The following is a 22455-nucleotide window of genomic DNA, read 5'->3' as shown; positions in this document are numbered from 1 at the left end:
CCCCACAGAAAGGGGTGTCCCCGCGGGGCAGCCGGGCCCTGTGCCCCGGGCTCCCCGGCCCCTAAGAGGCCCGTGGGGCCGGTCCGGGCAGCCGCTCGCCCCTCAGCTCTCTCCTCGCCTCCTTCCTTCCAGGTGCCGGCGTGAAAAGTATCACCGGGCTGTGAGGGACACGGGCCCTGTTACCCTGCCGCTCAGAGGCTTCCCGAGGCACCCCCAAAATCACATCACAATCACAGGGCAGGTGCGCTCTCTTCCCCCTCTGAAGAGGGCTGCCGGCCCGCCATCGCGCTCGGCCAGGGCCCTGTCCCCTTTGCTCCTGCGGCGGGGGCTTGTGGCTTGTTGGCAACACCTGCAGTCGCTGGGTGAGGTGCCCCCGCGTTTCAGGCCGGCCTTGGATCTCTTTTTAGTGTGTTTTTGCTGTTTTCCACTTCTTGAGAGTGTTCGAAAAAGAGCGCATTCTTTACAGAAGTCATAGGTAGGCATATGTTGTGAATGTATTTTATGAAGATGGGTTTATATGCAATTTGACATTTGGTTACATTTAATGCCTTTTTGTAATTGTCAGAAGATCGTGGCATCTAAGAATTATCACGGTGAAGAGTTAATAAGCTTCCTCTGTGTTTAAATATAGCTGTGAGATGAGATACAGAAAACTGTGTTAAAATGCTGGTATAGCACTTGGACAAACCCCCAGCACGTATGCAGCAACGCTTTGGCAGGCCTTCTCAAAATGGAGACGACGGCAAAGGATGTAGCAGAGACCCATTTTTTTTTATTTACTTGTTTTTTAATTATGCATGTGTGACATGTATAAGAGGTCCAGGGAAGGCTGTCAGGGATTTAACTGAACTGGATTCTCTGTCACACTGATGGTTAAAAATGTTAAGAACCTCAGCGAGTTCAAGTCTGCTTGCAAACTGTTTTGCTGAGCATCAGCTGAAGGGCAGAGAGGAATCATAATGTTACTCTGTCTTCTTTCTGAAAAGGAATGCAGGGAAGTGTCCCCAAGGCCATCCAGCGAGGAGTGCTGCCTGGCTGCACAGCAGTGACTCTGCCAGGGATGAGCAAGGAATGTGGAACTTGATGGTTCCTTCTGTGACATTCCAGTCCCAGCATTGCATCCCAGGAAGCTCGACTCACTAGTAAAACACCAAATCCTTCCATTTACTTACAAAACTATCACTTGTTGCTTAGTTGCCTGTGGAGGCACTGATTAATAGAATGTAATTATAGACATGAAACTGTGTCCCAATACGTACGATATAATAGAGATGAAAATCAGAGGGAGTGTGGAAAAACAAGATGCCTGTAATTTGTCTAAACAAAGCTGTATGCATAACTTTGCTGAACATATGCTTGGATAAGAAAAGTCCATTTTAAACTTTGTTTCATCTACACAACACTAGGTAAACACACATATGCCTTTTATCTTGATTTCACAGTGGTGTTACTGTGTGTGCAATAGCTTTGTTTTCACTGGAGGTCCGAGATCTGTGAGACTATCTCTGGAGGGCAAGAGTTTTAGGATGAAAGAAAGGTAAAGCTTCTCCCCAGTTATAGACCTAAAAGGAAGAGTAAATTCTGAATTTAAAATTATTCCGTTTCCTGCTCAGAATGTCAGGCCGTTCACAAGGAAGTAATGAATTCCTATAGTGTGGAAAGAGATTTCAAGAACCAAGTATCTGTCCTCAGGAAGAGGTATGGAAGAATAGGTAGCATTACTTGATGCTTTGGAGAGCAGTCATACTACTTTTAAATTACTATCCTTAAGTATTTGGAGAGGAGACTTGGTAGCATCCTGTTGGACGAGGGCAGATGGAAGACTGTGCTCTGGTTGTTTGTAACTTTTAACTCGGGCATAAACACATCTTTGGGATGGTCTCAGCTTGCTTTGAACTCCCTAGTCATTATTGCAAGGAAGGTAACTCCCATGAATAGCAAAGCTGTTGGGTGTGGAAGTTTTGGAGAGCTTGAAAATCAGGATTAGTAGAGGAGGAGTTCTGCTTTGCCTAGTGACAAGACAGGGCCCTGCAGTCTGTTCTTGGAACGCTTCAGAGAAGAAAATAGTAATTGTGTGACTATTTTACAGATGTTGCAGGTGGCCACAGACAACGTCACCAGGGCTGGATACATTCTTGGAATTATTCCCCAGCGCTAACCTTGTATAAGATCTGCCGGTGGAGTCCAGCAGTTCGTGCAAAGCATCTTTGTGTGGTCATCGTAAAAATAGGCCGATCCCCTGGCTTTTAGTCATTATAACAGAGCCATGCAATTCTTTACATTTTATATTATATTTACATTATATTGTAAAAAGTTGCCAAAAAAATTCTGTTTATAACCTTACTTCTGGAAACAGTGTTTACTCATCTCAAGAAAGGATTTCCAGAACTTTGGATGACAATTCAGCAAAATTCTTGCATAATCTATAGGAGAATTGTTTACGTAAGCATCATAGCTTCAGTTTCAGGTAGCTTAAACACGAAAAATACTGAGCCAAAGTATAATCTGGTTTCAAGTAATTTAAATAATTGCAGGCTTGTGGGGCCTTGCCAGGTCTTGTAATGCAGATATTCAGATCAGTGATGATGTAGAAAGGATAAGACAGAGCTGCCTTGATGTAAAGCTTCATATTAGTTTTTAGTCTTTCTGCAAAGTGCCATTAACAGATTAACAGTGACATAAAAATGTCTATAGATAATACTTTTTATGTCTCCATAAAGTTCACATACCATTAACTGAAAACATAAGCACATCCCACATGAAAAAAATTTTCACTATCATCTTGCTTAACAAACTTGTCAATGGATAATGAATTACTTACTCCTAAGTATTTTATACAGCCAGTTGTTTGTAATGTTGAGCAAGAGTCTGAAGAAAGTTTTAAATAACATTTTTCAGTGGACTGCTTAACCCTTTTCTACCGTTTTCTGTCCTTTCCTGATACGCTAGTTGTTACTAGCTTTTCTGAATCAGGCAGTTCTGTCTAGTGTCCATCACTTATTCTTGAATTCAGAAATTTGATAAAAAGCCTGGTGTTAAGAACTCCATCTCCCAAAGAATTCGTACTGAGCTTCTAAATGTGTATGTTGTATATTGCTTCCCATCCTTTTATGAAGACCAGTAGTTCCGACTGTAAAGCAGACCAGGTAACAGCTTTTCTTTCCTGCTAGAAGTAAATAAGGTAGAATAACTTCATTACTGTATTTAACTCTTTGCTGTGGTTGTCTAAATAAAGTACAAGTAAGTCTGAAAGTATATGTGCATTTATACGTATGCATACACAAACAAACATACTTCACATCTTTGCTCCTAAATGGAGTACTTCGCTTTTAAAAACAAATTGCTTATAAATGAACAAAGATGCTGTGCATGTTAAAAAATAGGTTTTTTTTCTGCCACCTAGACCTGGAATAAGATAATTTCTGTGGGTTTGTTGCTGCTGTTTTTAATTTTTTTCATTAATTAGAAAAAGTAAAAGCAGTTGTAAAGGGCTGTGGCTGTCAAGATAATCTTTATAGCCGTGATTCTTCAAACTACTCATTCAGCTCATTAAATTAGTAACAAGGCAGCAAAGAAATGCTAATTTGCTGTTTGAAAAAGATAAAAGTGTTAAAGGTTTAACCCTTACAAAGTTGTGTCTTTAAATTGTTGGAAAAAAAGACACCTGACATCCACAGCTGATAAGTACAGCTGGATTTGAGAAACAAAGCTATTTTTCACATCGCTTTTGTGTGGTTATTGATCCAAAGGCTTAGGTTCCGAGTGTAACTGAGATAACTCTTCTGCAGTTGGCGATACCAGATCTCTGCACTGGATCCCACAGCAGTACAAATTGTGATTGACAAATTCTGTACAGGTTCAGACACACACTACAGTCATATTCTGTCACATTAACCAGGGCGTGATCTGAAGTTTCTCAAGTTTGGTATTCCTTGCCGAACACCAGAGAAAATAAAACCTGTTCTAAAGCTGGTCTCTACAAAGGCTGTTTTTAGATAAAAATTATGAGCTGGGCTCACTGCTGAAAAAATAGCTTTACTGGGTGCAACTGGGTGTTTGTGTTCCAACATAATTCCTTGCTTGTGTCAGCCTGTTTGTGATGCCGTACAGGGAACTGATTGAGCTGTCTGAAAAACAACCAGTTTTGGGGGAGGAGGGAAGGCTATTCATTTTCATCCACATTAGTTTTCAATTCAGTACTAAAAGCCCTACTGTCAGGTTTCCTGTATTCTCGAAGCTGCCCCCTGAACAGCTCTGAAATTTAGAGATTCTTTATTTGCGTATGTGAGCCCAACAACTCAGTCTGCCTCTTGACAGGGCAGTGATGTCACGTCCCCTTTCAGCAAGTCCTTACTCTGGCTCTGCAGCCCAGCAGGGCAACACAAAACCCCCCAAAAGGCATGATTTGGACCGGAAAAAATAGCTAATTTACAAATTCTATTTTTTTGGATGCTCTTTCTATTCAAGATTACACCACTGACAAGTTTTTTCACTAAAAGTCATACTCTTTATTAGTTGTCTTGATGAAGGTAAGACTTCATCTTGAAAGCCTTCCCTTCTGAAGGAATCGTGTTAGACCGACTGGTTTGTTTCTGTGGTTCTGGAACAACGGAAGCTAACCGGGGCACAGGAGTTCATCAGTTGACTTGCAAATGTGAAACTCGCTTCTGAAGAGAAAAGGGTAAGGCCACATCGTCCTTAAGAATGAAATGAGAAGCTCCTCAAGAATGAAACGAGAAGCCTAATTCTTCAACAACCTCCCTCTGATAACACCAGAAAGCTGAACTAAACATGAAAGTAAGACAAACAATGGGGAGAAAAAAAAGGAGGAATAAAAATGGTGCATATTTCATATAATTTCTTTGTTACTGAAATACAAGAAGAAACAAGATTTAAACGTTAACGTGAACTTTTTATCATTTCAGTTTATACTTAGATGTAATCAAGGAAACAAAAAATGTACTTTTGGTGCCATGCTTTTATTTAAATGAAAGGAAAAAACTACACTGTACCACATAAGTAGCAATGACAATATTTTACAGCACAGCATTTGAAAAAATATGGAAGCTATGCTCCATAGAAGTGGACAAGTAAGCACACAATACACTGTACATTTTTCAACAGTGCCCATTAAATCATAATTAAATAGCTGAATTTGGCTTTAAACAGCCAAATAATAAAAACTAACAGTCATACTAACATTTAAAAAAAAAAAAAAAAAAAAGATTTCAGTAGCTATTATGACTGTTAGAATATGAAATTTTGCTCCAAAAACTAAGACGAGAGTTTGGCAATTCAGTCGTAGCAACAATAATACCCCTGATGAAAGCACCAGTGTGTTCTGAAAAGGTCAGTGATAAATACTGGCCTTTATGGAAAGCTTCCTTTTTTTTTTTTTTTTTTTCTTTTTTTAAACATGATCCCAACCAAAGATCCACTGTAATTAGAAAATTTGCAGGCTTAAAAAGGAAAAGCGTATCTAGCTTTACTTTTCCTGTATTAAGTAAAACTTTATACTGCGAGCAATTAAATTTTCAACTGCATTATTCACATTCTACTTTTAGACATTGCACAAATCCTTAACCTGTTGACAAACGTAAATTTCATAATACATTCAGATATATTTAAAATGACTCAAAGAATTCCTGTCACGTATTTAAGCTCACTTTGATTAGATGGATGCGTGTGTCTTTATAGTGTTGCAAATCTTCAGTTAAATCATAGTACAGATTTCAGAAATGAAAAGCCTCCCAGGATAAAACTTCTTTTGAAGTTATTCACCGTATGTGTATCAGTTAATCCCAACCTCCTGGTTTCTTGAATCACTGTATATTATACACAGTTTCATATTGTTATTCAAGATGTTCCTACAATGGTATTTGTAGGAACTGTCTAACAGGCAGAATGTGCAAACCCTCTTTCCCCTTTATTAATATTATTTATATCCTATATACACAATATGTATACACTGGAAATATAAGAGTTACATATCCTGGTGATATACATGCAAACAGTAGGAGTCAGCTAGCCACAAATAGTTTTGAGCCACATACATATTAAACATGTATTTTAAAGTGTTTTTTTCTTTTTTTTTTTTACAGTTTTAACAAATATACATAAATATAAGAACATAAATTACAGTAAAACTGACAGCATTTTTGAGAAAATGTTTTTCACCCAGATGCATCAATGCCTAAGGCCTTATAATAATTTAAAAAAAAAAAAAAAAAAGTACTGTTCTCAACTGCTTAATGACATCTCATTCCTGTGCATCTTTTATATAAGTCAATGAGTACATCGTAGTAGTGAGGCATAGTTTCCCTCAAAGCAATTTAATGAGAGAAACATGAACGTAGTGTTAGTCTCCCCATGAAACAGAATGGACTACATACTTATAGCACAATACTGTCTTATGTTAATGTAGTTGTCACAACATTGAAACAGAACAGAATCACAAATCATTCAAGTCTTTTCCTGAGAATGAGATTATTTTTTTTCCCCCAGCAAATCCTCTGGTGTACGTTATCAAAATAGCCACAGATTCAGGGGAGGCTTCAAGTTTGTAGTAGGTGGTTTTTTTTTTCAGAACAGTGCTATGTAAAAAGCAAATTATAAGAGAAACGAACACTGAAACGGAATAGTGATCTATAAAATAATCAAACACTGCTTTGAAATAAAATGCAGCCCTTTATAACTAATACTGAATACGCCTAGAGTTTGGTTTTATAAATGGTCATTTAATAAATTTATTGAAACGTCATTTAGGCTTTTTTGCCACGTGTATTTAAAATAGCTAAGTGTAACAAGACATCATCTGTTAGGTAGTGTCAAGAAAACGATTTACTAAGACACATTGAAAATTCTTATCAGATGTCTATTCCCTAGAAAATTGATTTAAGTCTGAGCTGGCAAGTCTGAAGGCAGGAAGAACAGGGAGTGGCCTGGATCTCAAAATCTATGGGAATTAGATACACGACTTCTGAAAGGTCTGTGACTTAGTGAATTCTGTGATTCTTCTGAGTATTTTTAGTGTTCTGTCAGGCAAACATCAGGGTTCTAGTTCTGAACGTTTCACAAATTCCTGTTCCTTCCTTGGAGAAGCAGTACCTGACCGTGTGCTTGCTCTTTATCTGGAACAACGCAAAATAATGCATGTTTGCTTAAACTGTTTGAGAGTTTTACTCTCAAACCATTTAATTTTGCATTTTAATGGTATTATGAACATGCACACGGTCAGTCATTACATCTCAAATGGTGACTTACTGAAACAGGAATAATTGCACCACCTAACTATACCCTGAGTTGTTAAATAATTCAGTTGAAGGAAACTTCAAGCAGTTCAAAGGTTTTTCCTTTGCTGTTTAGCCTGTAAGCAAATCAGTATTATTTAATTGAAGAAGAATTATAAATAATCAGGGGAACAAATCTTGATTTTGTTAGAGCACACAAAAAGGATCTTGCAGAACAGCCCCATTCAGCTGTTCTTCAGTGACATACAACTTATCATTTAGTCTTTGCTAAAAGTCAGTATGCAAAGTTCAATGGTATTGAGAATATTAAGTATTTCTTTAGTGAAAGAAAAAAAATATTCCAAGACAAGCACAAATACAAACATATAAGGCAACAGATGTAAAAAAATGTAGTTTGAGTCACTAAAGAGGAACATTCAGTGCTTCAGTGTATCTAAACAAAATACAGAGCAAATATACTCTATATATTGTATTAGCACATACAAATCTCCACACAAGTCAAACATTTCCGTAATCACTCGTAATTGTTCACCTAAGCGATAATCTTCTGCACTCCTAAACACTGTGTTTACATTCCAGTTGGACATGGTAATAGAACTCGGTGTCCAGTTTTAAGTTCTAAGAGTCTTGTTGGCAACTAGAAATCTATTTCCTATAGGCAGTAAAGACGAAGTGCAAGTTTATCATAATTGTCGGAAGCAAATTTTTTCCCATCTACTATGCCTTGGTCGGTAAAAGTTTCTTAGGAGTTACTGGTCTCTTGGTTTGCCACAAATGGCTGTGAATGGTAATTGCATCAACGCTGGCAGACAAAGTTTTAGCAGGTATGTGGCTAAATTGCTTCCTGTCAGAGTTGTATTTATACAGTCCCTCTATCATTTTCTTTGTGATAGATTTGGGACCTATTCCCGTTAATTTATTGATTTCTTCAGTATCAGGGCAGTATGTATACAGAGATCTGAACTGGCAGCCTGAATCCCGGAACAAGATTAAGAAATTATTGGCATCAGATTTTTCCATTTCCTTTAAAAGAAAGAAAGAAAAAAAAAAGAATCACAATATGAATTTTGCATTGGAGTTAGAATACATTCTAATGGTTAGACTAGATGATCTGAAAGGTCCCTTCCAACCTTCATAATTCTACGATTCTGACTGTCATTTTAAATTTGTTTTCTGTCAGAGCTGAAACTGATGTCTAACTCTGTCCACTAAAAGACCTTATTTCCAACCATTAGAATTTGCTAAGCTTCACTTAGCTACTTTGTCAAAATTCAGGTTTCTCAAGCAAAACCTTATTTATTTAGACAATTTCAGCTACAGTTGTTTAGTTGTACCGCAAGAATAGACATCCTAACAATTTTTTTGTAGGCCAAATAAAACTTTTGATCCATTTTATTAGGCAGGTCTAATAGTTATAAATTTGGGAACAGGAAATTTAGGTATGTCTAGATGCGCCTGAGAGATTCTCCAGTGCTCAAATGGGCTTTCAGTCATCCCTAAACCCATTCAAGTTTGGTCAAACCATAAAAGTCCGTTGAAGTGTATGAAGCAAAGGTTCTTTATTAGCTGAAATTTTCAGACTCCTATTCTACCCAACACAGCTTCCATGGGACACGAGCCCTGAACATGTACTGCGTCTACCAAGTGATGTATGCTGCATCCAAGAGTTAAGCACGACCTTTTTATAGCCGTTCTTTCCTGGGATTTCTGGGGGTTATTATGCTCCCAGTTACTTGAACTGAAAGAGGCTGTCTTGATTTCTTACTTGTTATTCCCAAAAAGTAGCTGGAAAGACAGAGAAGGCAGCATCTAAACATGAATTCAGAAGAATTACAAAGAGAAGAAAGGGCAAGAAATACTGTTGTGAAATTTATTCCAGAAAAGGGATTCCAGATTCCAAGTACCTGTGTTCTTTGATCTATTTAATCTGTCAAATTTGTCACAGTTGGTAAAAGGAAAAGTCCCACTACTCTCAACCCTCAAACTCTGAGTTATTCCTTTTGCATGGACACACACTGGTGCCCGAGTTTTCACCCTTACAATATTTGTGCACCTTCAGAAAGATTTATGCTAGCCTAAGAGAAAAGGCTGGAAGGCACCTTTCTGTAGCAGAAAGTCCGGAGTTTGCCCTACTACTTAGGAGAAAAGCCTAGGAGGGATGCATTTCAGTTCTTTCTGTTCATGAGTGAGCTGTGCTTTAGCTCTAAAGGTCCCAGTCTGAGGATCTGTATAAGACTGATATTTTTCATGTTAGAGAAAATAAGTTTGTGAGCAAATTCTAAGAGTCTACATATTGAAGTTCCCACATTAAACAAGCAGTAACTATTAATTAACATGTCAATCAATTCAGCTTCCTGTGCTGCATGTACCATGCGACAGCTATTGTTTCTATAGTACTAGAGAACCCTTCTGCCTACACAGGAAGCAAGTCACACCAGTCACTCAAGCCTTTCTTCTAAGCACCAGCATAACCTCAGAATATTCCTTTCGATATTTGCACTTATACTTGTGTCCTTCTAGTGCCTGACTGTGGTTTGACGTAGGTGTTTATGCTTTTAGGGGAAAAATACCCTTACCTCCAGTATCTTTTTCTTTTGACCTTCATTTACTTTTCCAGCCAAGCAGCAGTGTGCCAGCGCATTCTGAATTATATACTTATTGGATTTAGCACTGGGTTCTTTGAAGAGCTTTGGTCCTATGGAGGAGGAATGACAAATCAGCAAAGTTAATCAATAAGCCAACAAAGAGTTACTTTAAATGCTGTGAAGCACTTCTAGTATAGATCTTTGCATGCATAAAAATACAAATCCAGGAATAAAATAGAATTAGGCTACAGACCACAAATTTCACAAACAAGTAAAATGTCATTCTTTCAGCTGTTATTGAATTTGCTTACAAATGTCTTTCATTATTAAATCATTATTATTGGCAGTCTTCGTAAATATATTTTCTCTCAGAAGGCCTTTTCTATGAACAACAAAACATTTTACATTTTCTAACTAAAATTTCAGTCGTCCAGGAGGGAGCAATTTTTTTTTTTTTTTTAACATCTACACCTGTGATTTGAAGGGTGGGAGGTAAAACAATGAAGCTAATTCCGTGCCTAAAGTAACTGTAGCCTGTCCACCTCGGAACTCTAGAAATGTTTTACCCAAATCCAGGGACAAAAGATCTGGCCTGACACTTGTCAGGTTGTTCTGTCTGTAAAAAGACTTGATTTATCTGGCTGAAGGATAAATCTTCTCTGTTTTAATTTCTGAAATACACACGTACTTCTATCACGACCATTTGAAAAAACCAACAAGTAAGTACCAATTCTGAGTCTCAGAAAGGAACACAATATAGTAGCAATTACCAATTAAATGTAAGATTAAATTTCACTTTGTCTATGCTTTGGGAAAAAAAAAGCCTAGAATCAACACGAAAAAGCTGTAATTTGACTGACAGAGTGAAGATATTAAAAATGTGAAAAAAGCCTTCTGTTCAATTCCTAGGAACTGTATATTGCTTCATTTAAAAATAAGTTTTACATAATAATCATTAAAAAAAGATCTTCAGCACTATGGTTCTTCATAAGAAAACTCTGCAAGACCATGCAGGCAAAGTCTCACTATCCCTCCTGTAATTTAATTTGACATGCGTGTGGCACAAACTGACTGAAGTCTCACAATTTAAAAACAGGTAAGTACTTTCTGGTTCTCAGAATGAACACTTTGCCTTTCCAGACTGTAGTCATTTCAGCGGAAAGGAGGTAAGATTCTTTTCAAAACAGACATTTGCCAGCACTGACAGAGCTATGCAAGTCCAGCAATCAAACCCCATCTCCCTAAAAGCTTACTGAAAATACCTAACATTATTTTACTCTTTACCAAACAAAGCGATATTAGGTTGGCAAAAATGGAGCTTTTATAACCCTGATGATGCAAGGTCTTTGCGGTATCACTCTATATTTGGAGAAAAGGGATGAAGATACCATTATTGTTTGATTTATAATATAATAAAGAATTAGAAGTCAGATTGTGAAGTTTTTAATACACAACAAAGGATCTGTTTGGAAACAAAGGGTGCAGAACATTTAAATTCACATTACTAAGCAGATTTTTTTTTCCTGTTGCAATTTGGTTTTTGCTTTTTGTTATTCTATCCTAAAGTGAACTTAAATTTCAACTCTCGCCTTGCTAGAGACAACACTGAAGTGCACAGTGATCTGTGAGCCCATTTGCTATTCTGAGCCTTACTGCAGTTTGTTATGGTTATCACAAATGCTACTGAGTCAGTACTTTTATTTTGGATTTAAAATTTTAACCTTCTTTTATTACCATGTATTTCAAAGGAGGTCAAAGTAACATTTCTATGAAAGCATCCTCAATCAAGTTTTAGGAAACCAAATAAAGATAACTGCAAACTTTTCATGCATAGAGTCACTAATAGCCAGGTACTTTTCTCAGTATTGTTGCCACTGACCTGTGTATTCTGTAGCAGAGGCAACTGAGGAAGTTGTAGATGCATTTTCCCAATCTTTTTCTCCATTACGACTACCACAGCGACTTGGAGATAAAAATCCTTCCACAGACTCAGACCTAAACATTAATTTTAAAATCTATTAAAAAAAATTACAGCGTTCGGCAGAGAAGCATTCTAATATGAAAGGAAGGCAAACTGCATTAAAGTTTTGTATGTAAAAAACAAAAAGTTGGTTCTCAAGACATCAAGGAAATTGAAAAGTCAACTGAAACCAGCTGCAGGCATGTCAAGAGTGACCATGATAACATGACATGTGATACCGTAACATGCAGAACTCCCTGCCAACCCCCATTTCCTAGTTTGCCATTCTTCCCTTTTCTTTTCTATACAAAAAAAATTAGTATTTCTCTGAATATAATTAAGTAGTTACACAGAAATAATAATTTTCCTCTGAATTATACTATAGATTTTGTATATAGGACTAAGAATTTTCTGTTATTTTTATTTCTTTTTATTTCATTTTCAGGTGATTTTTTAATGCAAAATAAATTCTGGTGTTTGGAAGAGGCTGAAGTCCTAGTGAACTTTTAATACTGCCCTGTATAACTGCTAAGGGGAAAAAAAAGAAACAGAAAAGAAGCTTCTGTATTAAAAAAGAAAAGAAGCTATGTAGCTGCACGTAGCACACAGGTTTAATAAAACATTCACAAGTTGAGACTTAAATACAAGCAGGTGAATTAAAGAGGCTGTGTGAACAGCATTTTGTTTTGACCTCATTTATAGCTGCCCAACTCGTTTACTTAGTAAGATTTGTGAAACAAATGATCATGGCTTAGTTCCCTAACGCCTGACAGTGGAAACTATCGATGTCTCAAATCGGGAAAACAGACCTGTTCTTGGAGTACACAATATATATACATTACCTCTTTAAAATTCATGCTAGTTTTACATAGCTGATTATCGAATTTTATTAAATGAAATAGTTATTGTAGCTTTACCTTGGTGTTCTCTTGCCTGACTGCACACTCTCATTGTCCCCTGTATTCAGCGATGCCAATGAAAGACTAGATACTGAAAAAACACGATAAAGCTGTGAACCTGGATAAAAACAAAGTTAAGGCTTATAAACCTATGCAAGTAGTAGAGTCTGTTCATTAGACCCAACACCAGCATCAGAAAGTCGGTAAGAGCTTTTATATACGAGACTCTCAGAGCCGTACATGATATACCTGCATGCATATGCAGTGCACTTCAGCTAAACACTCGCTGACACCCAGCCTTTCGCAGCCCCCTGGGATGGCCTCAGACTAAGCATTAATGTGAAGCACGGACATGGGAATATCGGCACCATGCAAATCAAAGAATGTAATCAAAGTTAATACGCCCTTATGAAAGAGAGCTTAAGAGACTTAATTTAAAGCTTGGGATGGATTCTTGGAAGGTGTTAAAGGAACACCTTAATTACACTGGAAGATGGAGGGAAGTAGCTAGAGAAGACGCAGCAGAATACCAAGGATATACGGTGCTGTAACAAAAAGAATCACTAAGCAGTCTGGTTAATTTTTCTAATTGTAAATTGGCAGTACTTCTTCCAATCGTTACTACAGTTCTGTGATATCTAAAAGAATGCTAAGTTGCTCCACATGATTAGTGTTGCTGTGTTAACAACTCTACATGCAGTAGGTAAGTGAGCAAAATAGAAAAACCCATGAAATATAAAAGTAACTTTTTATTTTAACTTTGTCTGTATTAAGCGGGAGTTTAAGTACTCGCACCTCATAATCACCATTTTATTTATCAATCTCTTGTCTCCCAACTTCTATTCATTCTTAGCTCTACAGGTGCAAGAAGAATTGTGAAGAATACATGGCTGTGTACGAAACTTGCAACACAGGTTGGTGCTTCCACTGGGTTTTCATACAGTTAACCTTTTTGTTTGTTGATATATATGCACGCATGCATAGCAGGTAAGTGACATTCACCTTTTCATTTCTATTGGCAAATTTTGCTTTCCAGTTTGGTCACGTGCAGCTTCAATTTAGCACAAGACACTGATAAATGCACGTGCTTGTTAGTACCAAAAAACAAGCTGGTGTTTTAGCATGAACAGACTCCTTTTCCACACAAACATTTGTTACCTGGTGGACCTTTGATTGGTGTCTTAGGTGATTCAATATGATCTCTATGAATAGATTTTGGACGTGGCTTTTTTTGTTTGATTGAGAGGGAACGTGGCTTTATGACAGTATCCATATCTTCCATAAGCTTTAGTTGTTTCCTTCTCATATATTCCTGCTTAATAAATTCTCGCCGTGCTCGTTCATCCTCCTTTTTCTGACGTTCTTCTTCTGTTTTGCGTCTACAAACATTATCAAATAAATTCAGGAGTAGAACCTTTCCAAATTAACAGTTTTAGCTAGCACAGTGAGGACAACACAGGCATCAGATTTTTTTGAACTTCAGAGTTCTCAGACATCAGAAAGAGGAACTTGCTTTTTTTACAATTTTCAGACAGTTTAAACTTTTTGGGATACTGTTACTAGTAAAATCAAAGCCATGTTTATGAGGGAGCATTGTGCATTTGTGCAGAAGGAAGCCCAGAGTGATAGGCTCTCCCTCAGAACATAAAGCGCAGGGTAGGGTAGCGCTCTGAGGAGCTTCACTCAGGCCAGCAGGGCTCATATGTTGAATCTGAGCTAGAGACTGATGCCACCTGCTGATTTTGCAGGACCAGCTGCCATGTGTCCTCAGCTGGGCTCCTCAGCACATCTGGCTCTAGGATTAAATAGCATGGACATTAAGATGCAATTGACATAGAAGTTACACTTTTAACTAAACCAGACATTTTTACATTCACCTTTATTGATCATTTGGATCAAGACACGTAGTTTTACCTTGTCTCTTCCTTCTTATGCTCTAATTCTGCTTCCAGCTGCTGCTTTCGAAGCAGAGTCTCTCTTTCCCTTCTCAAACGCTTCTCCAACAACGCTGCTCGTTTCATCGCCATATCGTTTTCTGCCTTTTGATCATCCTAGCAGCAACAGTGTTTGAAGGAAAAGGACCCAAAGAATATTAAGATCTCTGAATTCAGCAACTGATTTTTGCCAAGTCATTAGACACTTAATTCTGTACACTGGGTTGCTATATCCTAACATACTTTTGCAGTATTTGAAATGTTTATTTAAGAAGATTTTTCTTAAGACTATTAAAAACTTTTCATAAAGGAATTTTTCCTTCCTAAGTCAAACATAAAATTCAACACTGACATAAGAAAACTTGCTAAGTGAAATATTTTAGTTTAGAGTCAAATCCCACACTGCATAAACTTCTGCATTCAGCTTCAGAAGATTCTATGTGTATGGAAAGGAAAGTAATTTATCACAAAAAGCAATAACTGTACAGCGTATAAAGTAACTTCTGCTGATCGAGCCAGGTTTTTTGTTAGAACTGAGAAATGCTTCCAAACAAGGTGCATCTCAGATATGTGATACGAGATTTTGGGGTATTCCAAGATGGAAATTCAAAATCTTGATGGCTTTCAGTGTCTAGACAACAGGGAGTGCTCCCAAATACCAACTTCAAAAGGGAGTCTTGGGAAGACTGTACTTCCTTAGCCAGCCAAGAGAGGGAAAAAGGCTCTCCGAAGTGCAACTCAGAGACATTCAACATTAAAAAAAAAAACCCAACACAGGCTGTTATGTACTTTAAGAACTTTTAGTTAAATTTGGGAGCAGGTTAGCGGAGTAAGGGTGAGATGTTAGCATGTTTAATTAAGGTGACCAAAGCTTATGTTAAAAATAAACCTCCATTCAGCATGCATCATCCTCACCAAAAACTCCAAGCACTCTTCTACAACTATGAATGGAAAGGGATACTCTGGCATGCTCACAACTACAGTGTGGTAGAATCTCACTACTCTCATGATGCCAAATTAATCATCAAGTGCAAAAGATATGCTTCTACATTTAGAGTTGCAGAACCATCTGCTTTGACTTCAATGGAAAACTATCACTGACATCCGTATGTGAACTAAGAAGTTTCCTTTCAAAGGAAGCTTAATAGCAGACAAACACATCCACTAGTTCTCTTACCTTAAAAAAGAATCCACAACACACTTTCTGGTCATCCTCAAATTGTTCTCTATCACTCTCACCTTCATATTTCTCAACAGATACTTCATTTTTTTCTGGTGGCTTCAAATCTGATAGGGAAACTTCAATTAAGTTAGCTGTTTTGGGAGCTGGTGCTGGTAAAATCGGTTGGCTTAGCTGATCTTCGTTTGGAGTGAGGCAGACAGTTTCTGTGATAGGCTGAGATAATACTTCAGAAACATTAGATTCAATAGGCTTAATCTCCTTTTCCTCCAACTTCTGTTCACACTGTTTCAGCAATTTTGGTCCTTCTTCTTTTGCTACCTCTTCCGTAGGCTTGACTTCCTTCAAAAGATTTCCCTTTAACTGAGGTTCGCTTATATGTTCACCATCATCTCCAAAGCAAACAAATGACCTAGTTTGAATGGGAACCTGACTTGGAGAAAATCTCCTCAAACGGGGAAGACTATCCACAGACCGTGGGGCAGTCAAGGTACGATTTAGAGGTGTTATTTTCAGTTCATTTGGCCTAGGAGTCCTTTGCATTTTAATGTGAAAAGAGGCATTCTTCCTGTTGGAAGACTGTGGAGACTGATGTGTAGAGCGAGGAGATTCTTGAGAGAAAGGTGCAACAGGAGATGGAGCTCCCATTTGCCTTGATGAAGACTTAAAGTCCCGAATCTGCTTCTGAGGAGAAGGCTGAGGAGGAGAAATAACCCAAGCCTGTTGCTCTCTCATCTGCATCAACATCTCTTGTTGAAGGGATAGACGTTGCATTTCTTGTTGTAGAAAGTGTAGGGAAGAGTTTAGTTTTTCAATAGATTTTGTATATTCTAAGATATCCCCTTCACTAAAATTTTCTTCTGAGGGACTTGCTAAATTCCATTGCTTTTCAGCATCCATAGAAGTAGCAGGAGATTTTAACCATTTGCTGTGAGAATTTTCAGGGTTTTCTTTTAGTAATTCTGAAGTCTTACTAGTTTGCTCATCTGATTTTTCAGTTTCTTTTTCTTTCAACCGATTAGTGTCAGTGAATACCTTCTCATCTTCAGCTCCTGCTGCCTCTTCTCGGAGAGGTGATACTCCATCACCTTTCTTTTTCACAACGTTAAGAAACGCTGTTCTTCCCATTTTCTGCCGCTGCTTTGTGAATGCAGCTTCAACTTTCTTCTTCTGTGCTTCAATGGCTCGCCTCTTTTCCTCTAGCTTCATCCTAAGATGTACCATTTCTGAAGCCAGTAACTGTGTAGTGTCTCTTCCTTGAGGAACAGATGCCTCCTCAGGAATATGAGTCCAAGCAACCACATGAGGGATATTCAGCTCAGAACCTTCTGGTGTGGTTTTCTGAGAACTGCTTCCACTGCTTCTACTATCTGTGTGATTTAACTTCCTGAATTTCTGCTCTGCAAAGCTAGTCATTTTAACCCCCGAACTTGAAGAAGCACTGCTGCCTGCCTGTGATTTAGTACTTACTGAGCTGGGACAGGGACTTAATTGATCTCTGTGATTGCCAGCTCGCATGTCATAATCCTGGAGAAATTTAGATGGTTCTTCCATGTCAGAGTCCATGCTTACAGTATAATCTCTCAAAGAAGAATCCTCATCCATTGTCTCTGGAATATCTTCTGAAGGGACATGTATTCCGGTATCTACTTCTGTATTGTCAGTCACGGGACTTAGAGCACCTTTTGTGTCTGTAATTATATCAGGGGTAGACTGATTTGGTTTAATGTTTGAATTCAAGATGCTCATTTCCTGATTGTGAAGAAAGAACCCATTTGTAATTTGGTCTGATTGGATAACTCTGGGAGATCTTTCAGTGTCATGAATTATCTGCAAAGCCTCTTCAATGCTTGGTGTCTCAATCTGATTGCCAAAATCATCCAGGACTGCCCTGTTTTGCAGAGCTCCATTTGGAAACCTGTAACGGCTGCTCTCATTGGCATTTTTTTGATTTGTGCGAAGAGATTGACTGGTCTTTGTCTCTTTATGAACTATCGTGTCCTTTTCCTCTTCAATATCTTGATTCTCCTCTTCTCCATTTACTGGTTTGAATGACAGATTTTTTCTAATATGTTTGGGCACACGGTTGATGTTTACTGTAAGGCCTTCATTGCTCACAGATCTAGTCATTCCTCTGTTTGGAGCAGACACCGGAATGCTTTTTTCTTTGTCAAAAGAAATGTCAAATGAAACTCCGTGCAATGATGACCTAATAGACATTAGAATAAAGAAAATAACTGAGCAACTTGTGATTAATAACAATGAAATATTCGCATTCAGTCATTCCGTTTTAAAATTAAGATTGTAGTATTAAAGGCATTGTTAAGTGTACTGTATTTTGCCTAGCTTCAAACATACTATAATAATATATAAATATACATATATAAATACATCTATTTAATAAAGAGATATAGATATAATAAATGAAAAATGCACATTAAAAGAGAATATAAAAAACATTTTCTTCAGACAGCCAACACTTTTTATTACTTCGGAATAAATTCTGTGCATTTTAGGAATACAGGAATTGCCATAGTAGATCAGTAGGAAGGTATGAAGAGGGACACAATTTATACTTACAGAATGACCCACCACTATAACTCTTACCATTTTAACTTTAGTTTACACCCTACAGATTAAGAGTTTATAATCAGTCTAACTGAAAACCAAGACATTCTACCTGACTGTTCTTACTATTGACAAAATAATATAATTTTAAATACTGGGCTCATTAGCCATTTTACTCTTACCGCTATTAGTTGATTGCAATGAATCCATGTGAACATATTTAATGCCAACAATTCAAATACCTAAAATATACCTCATTTCAATGTAAAAAAACCAGATTATTTACTTCTGATTTTTTTTTCCCTGATTTCAGAGTTCTTAATCCATGATATGTTTTTCTTTTTCTACTTTTGCATGTTGCTTACAAGAATTCTTATTACAGGACTCTGAAAATCCAAACTACAATGGAGCATGTACTACTATTTATGACCAATAAACAATAATTTTTTAACCAAGTCCTGTGGTAAGACTACTTACCTTTTTTCTTTGGGCCATGTCCCTACATGGCCATCTACATAAGACATTGATGAGGACCTTCTGATGACTCCTAAGTGAAATTAAAATAGAACCCAAGGTAACTGCTATGAAAAATTATTTTAACATCACCTTCTGTTGCTTTAACAAATTAGTTTGCTTCACTACTTAGAACACTTTAATGGCAAAAAAAAAAAAAAAGTGGTTTTATATTGAGAATACAAGCAGACCAACTGAGTCAATTTCATCCTGAATATATATTATATACCTAATGCCTCAAAGAATTCACTATTGAGTAAAATAAACTATCAAATATTTGCTGTAAGCCATATTCCACAGAATCGAAAGAGAAGTAAAATTAAAAAATATACACAATATAAGAGGTACAAAACCAAACTTCCCAATTGTACATTTTATAAATTACAGGACCTATTCTTTTGGCTTTCATGTAAAGCTCTCCCAGTAATTTCTGCATAAATAATGTTTGAACAAATATAAGAAAGACAGCAATTTACTCAGAAGACAACACCTTGTCTCACTGCCTCTTCCACCCATTTGTAAATTGTTACCTGGAACAGATGAATAAGGCTGCTGGGGTGTATGCAGTTGGTGAGATGGCTTGTAAGTCGGACTTTCCAATCTACAAAGCAAGAGACATTAACTTAGAAGTAATACATCAAAAAGCCACATTACAAAAGGGCAACCAGACCTCATGTCCTTGGCCAACACAAAAACAGATTTCTTTTTTGTTACAGGGAAGAAAGTGAGGTGTGATTATCTTCTTGAAATATTAATTTATTAACTAAAAAGAGAACACTTATTACCTTTAACTGGACCTAATGCAGAGGAGTCAATGAGTCAAAAACTCAAAAAGGTTTTTCTCCTATACAAATGGCCAGAGAGCGGTGTTAGTTTTGTTAACATACTTGTCTCCTAATTTTTTTTTCCACGTAAATGTCATTATTAGAAGGTTCTCATCTTTAGGTTTGATTTTAGGAAAAGAACCAAACAAACATGAACAAAGGCAGTTCCTACTGCCTCAAAACTGAGTGACTGCAGCTGGTATCACATACTTTTCATGCATCTTTTTTCAGTTGCTTAGTCTGAAACTTCTACTTCGTGTCTGGACTGCAATATGCACTAGAACTGGATAAAGGAGATTTTGTGATAAACATGATTTCATAAACACAAAAAATATATTCACTACTGAAACAGTAATTACAAAGATTTCCTCCGCTTCTGCTTATGACAGATACTTTTTTTTTTGGTTCATGGAAAAGGTCTGTAATAGACTAGCTGTGTTAATTCAGAATAGCATTAACATAATTTAATGTTTTGGTCAAGGTGCTTCTTCATGATCAGAACAAAGATGCATGCATTTGGAAGTAAAACACTCCTAAAGAAACCAGACTTCAAAAACATGCTGGATTAAAATCCTTTCATGTTTTGAATTTTGTTCACTGAGCTGAAGAGCACAATCCCAAACTCCCTTTTTTCAATCAGTAATATTAAAAATACTTGTTTAGTGCTTTCTTAAACAGTATTCTGTATAAATGTTTCTAAATAATGTTTCTGGAAAGGATACTCACCTCAATTTAAGAAAAATATTGTTCTTTTACCATCTACAAAAGCATCTTTCATAAGTATATATTAATTATTTAAAATAGGTTCTCAAATTCCTGATTTTTTTGTATTAATAACACTACACACTAGCTACATGACATATCTGTTTTAAATAGCATTTGAGATTTCTCTGAAAATTTAAACTTACAGAGATATAATCTCTGTAAGTTATCTTAAAAGAAAAGCATGCTTTCAAAATTTCATCCAGCAGCCTGTGAAAATTTGCTACCACAAAGAAAAATCTATACACTGCATTTTCCCTCAAGAAAAGACTGATTTTGGCACCATGACTGTGGTTCCATGGCAACCTCAGACATCATAACTGCTCGCCGCCACAGTCCCACTCCCTCCTCTGCGCTGGATCCGTCTCTCCATCCAATCCTCTGAGTCATTTCAACAAGCTAAGCCAACAGAAAAACATTCACTTTTTCTAACCGGTTTAGATTTTTCCATCTTTGTGCACTGAAATGACAATGTCAAACCCTCAAGGGATTTAAAGGGGGCAAGAACATGCAGTCTGGACAAGGAGGAAGGCCAGGACCGTGACATGCTGCAGTCAGGTCTGTTCTGCCAGGGAACCTGCAGCCTGTGTGTTAGATTCCTACCATCTCAGATAACGTCTTAGCCCCTCCTTTGTCCTACAATGCAGTGAAGTATCATCAAGTTGGATGAAATACACTGGTTTATGAGGAAAGATATAACTCTTTCTATTACTCATGGATTGCTCTCATAATACTCTGACACAAAACCGTATCTGTCACTTGGACAGACACTAAAACAGCGTTGTGATGAGCTAGTACAATACGCAATCCCCACCCGTAAGGGATTTACAATGATTTTTACTATATCTCTTAACATGTCTCAGGAAACAAAACACGTTGGTGGCCACTTACAAACTTAATAGTTAAATTTGCAATGGTAATGGCACTAAGAAACATAAAAACTTTTGTTAAATGTTTATGAATTTAATTCAGATGCTTATTGTAAAACTTCCTCTTCGGTTTAGAAGCCAAAACCACGTGCACAGACAAAGTGTACGCATTTAGAAAAAAGCAGACTTATTTGGATGAAAAAAATACCATGTTACTGACAGAATTTGTCAGCACAGCTTCAGCTGTCAATTTCTTTTTAATTTTTATTTTTTACACAGTAAAGGCTACAGATAAACTTGTGTTGTCCACTATTCATCCACTAACTACATTTAAAGAAAATCTTCCCCACAGTGATCACTACAGCACAAGAGTAAGTATGACACAGAACTCTGTTTCTTTAGTTTAATTTGGTTTTAAGCGTAACTGACATATGATTTACTATCTTCATATAACTTCTAAAAGCTTAATCACTGAAGTTTTGTTCATGAAGGGCTCTAGAAGGGGGACATCATGTTGGAAGCCACGTGCAAATATTGGGTTTTACTGCAAACCTTTCTTTGTTCTGTAGGACAGTTGTAGTTACAAGCCATTTGTTGGACTGCCTGCAGTGGCTTTGCGAGGCGCGAAAGGCCTTGGGAACCCCTGTTCCAAAAGATACAGGCAAAACTACCGTTTCTTGTTCTCCTGGTTTATATGCTCAGTTTATACTAAAATAACTTCATTGTCTACAAGGGAAACACTTCAGACAGGAAACAGAGATTTGGAATCACAGCATTTAATGATAGTAAGAAATACAACTCCCTGATTAAAGTCAGCATAGATTCCTAAATACTAAAAAAGAAAACTAAACCCCAAAACCAACCAAACACCTCCCACCCTTGAAAGTCCCATCCAAAAACAACAGAAAAGGCCAAATAGGATTAGTTGGGTTGGCAACTAACAACTTGCTGAACATCCAATTAAAATGCTAATTTTATCCTTTTCTTCTCTGCCAGTTCAGACACAACCAATAAACCCTTTGCCCCGAAATTATAAATACAATGCTATGCTACCCCTCATCCACCACCTTCAGATCAGATCACTGGAAAGCCGCCTTTAGCCTGTCAAGAG

General features: G+C 37.3%; 1 protein-coding gene across 2 annotated transcripts in view; it reads right to left on the bottom strand.

Moving 5' to 3' along the window:
• Nucleotides 1-2860: 2860 nt before the first annotated feature.
• CAMSAP2 (calmodulin regulated spectrin associated protein family member 2) overlaps nt 2861-22455 on the bottom strand; it is a 91519-nt gene continuing 71924 nt past the window's right edge. For both annotated transcript variants that reach the window (XM_074152740.1, XM_074152741.1), the window contains 10 exons: nt 20369-20378; nt 19420-19441; nt 18854-18923; nt 15806-18017; nt 14609-14745; nt 13853-14073; nt 12713-12785; nt 11715-11830; nt 9827-9945; nt 2861-8273 (listed from right to left, as the gene is read on the bottom strand). In XM_074152740.1, the coding sequence (XP_074008841.1) occupies nt 7968-8273; nt 9827-9945; nt 11715-11830; nt 12713-12785; nt 13853-14073; nt 14609-14745; nt 15806-18017; nt 18854-18923; nt 19420-19441; nt 20369-20378 (3286 nt within the window). In that variant the 3' untranslated portion in view covers nt 2861-7967. The remainder of the gene's footprint in view (nt 8274-9826; nt 9946-11714; nt 11831-12712; nt 12786-13852; nt 14074-14608; nt 14746-15805; nt 18018-18853; nt 18924-19419; nt 19442-20368; nt 20379-22455) is intronic.

This window comes from Numenius arquata, chromosome 8 (genome assembly GCF_964106895.1).
Source record: "Numenius arquata chromosome 8, bNumArq3.hap1.1, whole genome shotgun sequence".
Classification (NCBI taxonomy): Eukaryota; Metazoa; Chordata; class Aves; order Charadriiformes; family Scolopacidae; genus Numenius; species Numenius arquata.
This window is presented reverse-complemented; position numbering and strand designations above follow the sequence as displayed.